This window comes from Gobius niger, assembly GCF_951799975.1.
Source record: "Gobius niger genome assembly, chromosome: 3".
Taxonomy (NCBI): domain Eukaryota; kingdom Metazoa; phylum Chordata; class Actinopteri; order Gobiiformes; family Gobiidae; genus Gobius; species Gobius niger.
In genome coordinates, this window is record NC_136854.1 from 10720284 (window position 1) to 10727610 (window position 7327).

General features: G+C 43.0%; 1 protein-coding gene across 1 annotated transcript; it reads left to right on the top strand.

Annotated features, from left to right (window-relative positions):
• Positions 1 to 244: 244 nt before the first annotated feature.
• LOC306961155 (uncharacterized protein) lies at positions 245 to 5007 on the top strand (the record flags this gene model as incomplete). Its single annotated transcript, XM_079553775.1, has 4 exons — positions 245 to 328; positions 1741 to 1930; positions 3962 to 4145; positions 4740 to 5007. Exons 1-4 carry the CDS (start codon positions 251 to 253, stop codon positions 5005 to 5007), a joined length of 720 nt encoding a protein of 239 aa, XP_079409901.1. The 5' UTR covers positions 245 to 250.
• Between the last annotated feature and the right edge of the window lie 2320 nt (positions 5008 to 7327).

Genomic DNA, 7327 nt, shown 5'->3' on the forward strand with positions numbered 1-7327 from the left:
GCCTTTTTGGTGTGACCCCGAAGTCCCTACGTTTACAACTCAAACTTATCCCTCCACCTATACGCAGCTTACTGCCCCGGCTAAGTGGCTGTGGCGAAGATTAGCTGCATGTGAGATGCGTGCTGCAGCGGGATTACACCGGTGTTATTTTAGATCTTTGAGCCTCAGAGAAACGTGCCTCTCTCCTGTCAAACCCTCCGCAGGGCATTCCTCAGTAGATGTTCTTTGAATGCTCTTGCCTGCTGTCCCAATGCCGTTCATCCATTCTGTATCAGGGCTGCCCAGGAAGGAGAGCAGTAATTCGTCTTTGCCGTCCATGGCCAACAAGGTAAGAGACTCATGATGTTATTGGTTTTGTTATCCCCCCTCCCATAGTGTCCGACTCACTCCCAACCTGTGACATTTGTTTGTGCTGGATAGGGCTGGGTACCATTTTATATATTTTTTATACCAGTACTTTAACTTTAACAATACTACTTATAAAATATAGAGCCATAAAACATGTACTATATAAAAACTTTGTTTTTTTTTTCATTATTTGTATTATTTATTTGAACTGAAGCAACCAAGTCCTTTAATGCTGTCCCTGGACCAACAGGATCTGTTGTTGACGCTTTAATTTCAATAGCAGTTCCGAGCATTTTCCGATACCAGACTGGTATTATTTAACGGTAACTAACCCATACTGGTTAGTAACAAAGTTAGACTATACATTTCTTGATTGTTTACAGTCAGCAACTGCCGACTTGCGCCATTGGTCTTTTGTCCATATGAAGCTACCGTAGTACGGTGACCACTAGAGGGCACTACATTACTGCTATTGACTGAACCTGACTGAGTTCTGTGCTGCTTATGTTCACTGTGTGGCTGAACCAAAGCCATTTATGAAGATTATGACCTGAGGGTCATTATGCCCTGGGCATAGACGACCCGCCGAGGGCACCTCCTGCTGGAGGGGGCGCTGAATTACACTTTAATTTTTTGAACCCCATGAGAGCCATGCTCCCACCATCGACAACATCGCAGACTTTCTGACATAACTTTGGAACAGAAAGTGATAGAGACTTGTGGTCTTTTGTGTTGGAAACTAGAGATTTCAAGCTTTCAAATGAGTCCTCCCTGGTTGTAAATTGACTTCACTTTACAACACCTGGTGGGACTTTCTTTGTAAGTTTGACTATGTGCTGCAACTTCAAATGTTTCTTCAAATTTGATGTAGTGTTTTTGAAGCTGTAGCACTTTGTCAGCAGTGTATTCAAACTCAACATAGTGTCTACTTGGAATTTCCAGCGTTTGTGCTGTAAACGTGACTTGTCAGTCCTCGAGACACAGGCAGAAAGCAAATCTCAAGGGCAATGACAAAATAGTAATGCACAGTGACTTGGAAAAGTAACTTTAATCTGATACTTGTGTATCAAAGTATCGCGATACATGGTTTCCGGTATTGCGATATATTGCAAAACGATATTATCCTAAGCATGATACTTTACCATAAGATGTAGGTTTCCTGTAGGTACTCTGGATTCATTTACAAATAGAAACATGGGGCTTCAGACTCTACGTGAATGAATGAAAAAAGAATTAATGAAAAACTATAGAATCAAACCAAATCATTACTAAACAAAATATACAATAGATTACAACTGAGCACTTAAAAATCAGAGTCTTGGACAAAAAAGGTCAATGAATGAAGATACTTAACCATTTTCTCTTATGTTGCCTATAACTGTGGCCCTTCAGGGCAGAGAGGACAGGGGCGGCTCGGTGAAGGAGCGGATCAGCCTGAACCTGAAGCACCTGGGGAAGAAGGGTGAGGCCGAGGGCAGCGGAGGAGGAGGCGCTAACGGGGGAGCAGCGGGCAGGAGACGACCGGACAAAGCCAACAACAGAGCACCAAAACACACCGACGGCATCACCACGGCCAGGGCAGGTCAGATACAGATCTCTCTCCTTACTTTCTAAAACCACATCAACACGTCTCACAACATTTAGACAGTTGGGCGACCAGAACAAAATATCACTAGTCAATACTTCAAAGAAGCCAGTAGCTGACATTCACAGCCCTATACTTTTCCCACATTTTATTATTTTGCATTGTTAATCCCAAATCTCATCAATTTACACACAATACCCCATAAAGACAAAATGAAACGTTTGTTTTTACAAATATATTAAAAATAAAGTATTAACATTGTTTGCTTGACACTCAAAACTGAGCTCAAGTGCATCCTTTTCCACTGGTCGTCCTTGAGATGTTTCTATAACTTGACTAGAGTCAAGTTAAATTATACTTTTATTAATCTCGGTAGAGAAATTTGTTTTCTGCATTTGACCATCCTCAATATCGCATGGGGCGACCTGTAGGAGCAGTGAGCTGCCGGCGTGGGCTGGTCAGAAACACCTGGCTGGAGGATTAACCTATTGCACATGTTTTTATTACCTACCACTGGCCTACACAGACACGGGGAGAACATGCAAACTCCACACACAAAGGTCCCGTCCAGGTAGGAACCGAACCCGGGACCTTTGAGCTGTGAGGCATGGTCACTCTGACTGAGAGAGCTCCAGTTATTCTGAGGAAATGGGAGAACCTACAGATGGACAACCATCTCTGCAGTGCTCTACTAAAGGCCAGATTGGTGGAGTGGTTGGTTCTTGACAAGAAGAAATGGGATTGAGACAAAAAAAAATATTTTGTGAACTTTTTGTTGAAAACGACTGAAATATACTGTTTTTGCAGCTAATCAAAAGTTTAGGACATGTCTTTAAATTGACAAATCTTCTAATTTTGATTGTGTTAAACTGGGCCCACCATCGGACACAGTAAGACAGCCATGTAGAATTTCTTTAAAGATCCTGAGGGTTATGGAACAAAAAAGTCAAATGGAAGACCCAGAATAATGCGCTTGAGCCAGAGGATCTGATTGGCTGGAGGATCCTCTGATCCTGGAGTCGACTGCAGCCCAATAACCAGTGGTTCCCACAGTGAGGGCCTCAGTCTGAGGGAGGCTCTCTGTAACATCTGCCCAGAGCTAGCGGCCGTTTGACCTTTGCCCTGCCCCACCTGAAGCTCCATTGTTCCACTGAAGGAAAAAGCCCCAGATCCTTATGGCGCCCCCTCTCTGTGGCTCGTAGAAAACATCTCAGGTAGATCTGCTTGTGATGACAGTAACGTTGGAAACCATCAGGACCATCAAGGTCACATATTTTCTCATCAGAGAATCAAACTTTCTTCACATTTCGATGTCCCACGTCTGGTCTCTCTCCAAAGTCCAAACGGACAGTTCTGTGGCTCCAGGAGAGGAGGCTTTGAGGCGTTTTTTTGTTTTGTTTTTGAAGGTCTTCAGTCACAGATGCCTCTGATGGTTATTGGGCTCCAGTAACGGCCTTACTTTGGGTCGAGGATCCTCCAGCCAATCAGATCCTCAGGCTCAGCGCTGGTGACATTTTTTGGGGTTTTCCACCTGACTTTATTGATCCATAACCCTCAGGATCTTTTAATCAATTCAACATGACTGTTTTACTGCGTGTCCCACCTCAGCAGTGATGGCGCTCTGCGAGAGGCTCTTCTTAAGCAGCTCAACAACCCCAACACGGTCTAATTGAGAGGATTTGCCTTTGCCATCAGGACGTCATGACAGTGTCAAAACCTGACAGAAATTGACACTGAATCCACAGTTTTATTCAGATTTGTCCTTTTAAAGGCATGTGTCCTAAACTTTTGATCAGCTGCAAAAACAGACTATTTCAATTTATTTGTTTTTCAATAAAAGCTTTACAGAAAAGATTTTTTGTCTCAGTCCTATTTCTTCTGGTTGCAGATTGAAGTTCTACTTGGACCCTTGTTAAAGTTGCACAATGCAAAATATAAATTTTGCTATTTTTTTTTTTTTTCAACAAGTCTTAAACTTTTGCTTGGGACTGTATTCAACACATCCATATCTGCTGGTGTTGTGTGCAGCGGGACAGGCCCAGGGTGGTGTAAAGGTGGTGGGGGCTGAGCTGAGATCAAGGCTGGAGGGTCCAGAGGAGGCTCACTTCACCCTGACGCTGACCCCAGAGGCAGTGCTCCTCCTGCAGAAGAGGAGCAGCGAGAGGAACCAGAGGGCGGGCAGTGGAGGGGCGGCGGACGCTAAGGTGAACGGGTAAGAGTGCACGTCGAGAACATTTGTAGACAGTTAAGGTGGCGTGAGAGTGTGGGGCTGTGGTTCAGAATATTCATTTGTCCTACTAAAAAAACGTCCCTTGGCTACTCAGTGCCCCTGGTGCTACTCAAACATACCTTGTCCAACCACAGAGTAAAAACCAAAGGGGCTGGATACTCCTTATCTAAACAAACACAGCGTCTTTTGAGTAAAACAACAGAGAACACGTTTTCTGCTGAAAATGTCAATCAGTTCTGGTTAGCTTTGCTAAGTTGACCGTATCAAATGAAAATGGGCCAAACTTTTGCGCACTTGTGGTGTAGACATCTCTATATGGTGTTAGATTTTTCAAAAAGAGGTTAGCCATAACATTATTGCTCATCCCATGAGGAGAGAATATTGGCAGGTTTCCCCGAACTCAGGGAGAGGCAATTTTACTACAACAAAAGTTTCCGTGACTAGATCGACACCAAACTGCAGTGAGTCAGTGGCTGGTAGTTACATAAAACAATAAAATAACCAAATGCTATTCCATTCCATATTAAATAAATGAATATAATACTGTAAAGGTGATAATTGTGTTTCCATACACAGGCGCAGGCGGGACGCCCCCTCAAAGAGGCCGCAGCCCGGGACCCAGAGGCGCGGCTCCGAGGCCCAGGTCGATATCCGCTCCATTCTTAAGGTCTCTCTGCTCAATGACCGGCACAAGTACGACGACGTGGAGTACGAGGAGGAGGAGGAGTACGCGCTGGACCAGCGGGTGGTGCTCAAGTGCACTGAGTGGCTGCGGGGTCTGGAGAGCCCCCTCACCACGGTGGGAGAGGCGGTCGGATGTAAGAGCAGTGGCAAGAGCTGCTGAAAACCAAAGGGGCGGCAGTATGGACACATTGGGAGGTTTTTTGTGTGGGTAAAGCTGCGTCTGTTAATGGAGCCAATAAGGTCAGTGTCTGTAGGATGTAAAAAGGACAGTAGAGCTGAACCTGGCTCGCCTTAAGATGCACACGAGGACACGTTTCACCGTGGGGGAACCTCCAGAGTTCTGTCAAAGAGCTCTGAAGCCAAACAGAACACCTAAGTCTGCTGTCCAAAAAGAGCTGCCGATGTGGGTCATGTCTGGAGGTGTCACGAGGAATGGGGCGACCAGAGTTTTCGAATGAAAAACTGGGACAAATGAATTCTGAATGGAAAACTGTTTGATTCTGAAAGGCCAATGACATGGAGCAATCAGTGTTCACATGTAATTGTAAGTGAAAACATTGATTTTTCTCCCTTAGCATCTATTTTTGATGTCAGAGTAGGAGAATAGAAAATAGTATCCAAAAAAACAAAACAAAAAAACACTGAAAAAGTCTTAAACTTTTATATCACAAAAGAATTTAAACATGGGTTGATCCATTATTTTGATTTTAATTGCATATAAAACCTTAGATTTATATGAAAACAGAAAATAACAGGAAAAGTTTCTCATGTCAGCAATATCTATTTGAAACTTTTGTTGTAGATTACCAAGTTACATTTCCCCCCACTCACCTGTGAGAAACTGCATCAAATCATTGGTTTTGGAGAAATCAATGTTAACAAAAGGCTTGAAACTGGGACTGTCCTGGGTAAGGAATTCCGGTCACCCTAACGAGGAACGAGATGATTGATATCAGTTAAATCAATATTTGTTTTTCTCATATCTGGGGACACAGAAAGGTCTTGTTTGGGAAATATTGACAAAAGAATGTACCCTACTTTTAAATGCAAAGACATGGACTTGAAAAGTCGTAAATCATTTAATCAGTCATTATAGACACTGTATCATTGTATTTGATTCCAATAAAAAAAACACTCAACTTCAGTGGCGGCTAGTGATGTAAACTCTAGATGGGGCTATTGCACACCGTGCTAGGTATACATGTTTTACTATCAGATATACTTTAAGTATTTAAACACATATCAGCAAATACCCATGAGTTATCTGTAATTCTGAATGAGTTACAGATAACTCATTCAGACTCAGAGCATCAGACACGTGACACTAGGCAAAGGTTTTCACTATAAACAGCGATGAAACTGCTACATAAGGTCATTTAAACAGCAGACTGTTGCTTAATAATGCCTCAAAATTAAAACAAAGGCTTGACATATGCCACTTTGCATACCATGAGTCTATATCATATATTAGTTTCACATTTTAAATTGAATAACAGAAATTAACTTTTTCACGATATGCTAATTTTACGAGTTTCACCTGTAAAGTAGCCCGTCTGTTTGGCCTCATTGAAACTCCACAAACGCCATGACAGCTTCCACACTTTATCTTCTGTCACAAAAAGTCCAGTTGCAAAGAGTTGCCAAAAAACAAAGAATATCTGTGTCCACCGGTCTTTTACAAGTGCTCCAGTGTTTTGAGAAGCCGCATGCGAGTGAACGTGACTAATGAGGAGTCTCTGCGTGACTTTAGCTGCTTTGCGTGCTCCAAGACTCAGTCCCAATCAAGTCCCATTGTCGAGTCCCAATGTGTGTGTATGTGCTGGAGCTGGGACCATGTGTGACTGCCATCTACTGGTCACCGTTATGTTTGCATGTGTTAGTATGTGTGGAAGCACTGGGCTAATAAAAACAAGTCCGTTTCCTTTTCTTTGAGGCAAAAATTGTCTTCGGGTGTGTAAAACGACAGTGATTAATGACATTAGACATTTAGTTATGATAATAAATAAAAAAGAGAAACTACAAATAAGTTACAAACATAATTTATTTTTCATAAAATGACACCCACCGAGCCCATTGATATCAGCAATTCCTGCTCAACTTTCATATGACTAAAACTTCTTCTGTTTGTAATTTCCAGTTTAGCTAAGTTTGATATGCAAGTTATAACCACTCAATGATGTGATCTTCAGCCCTTGCAGACAAAGGCATGCCCTGAAACCATCTCATCCATGACCAATCGATGTGTTATCCGCCATATCGGCGTCTTAAGGAGCTTTGCGACTTCTTCCTCTCCGCGTGAGGAGCCTGAACACCACCTCGTGCACCAAGAGGCTAATCCCCAAGCAGTCGACTGTCGGCGCACGTGTAAAGCCAACTTAGACAGTGTCCCAGTAACCGTCTCCTCCTCTGCTCCAAGTCCTGTCAGGCTAATAACGCTATCGAAAAAGGTGATTTTGCTAGGCTTGTCATTCCAACAACCC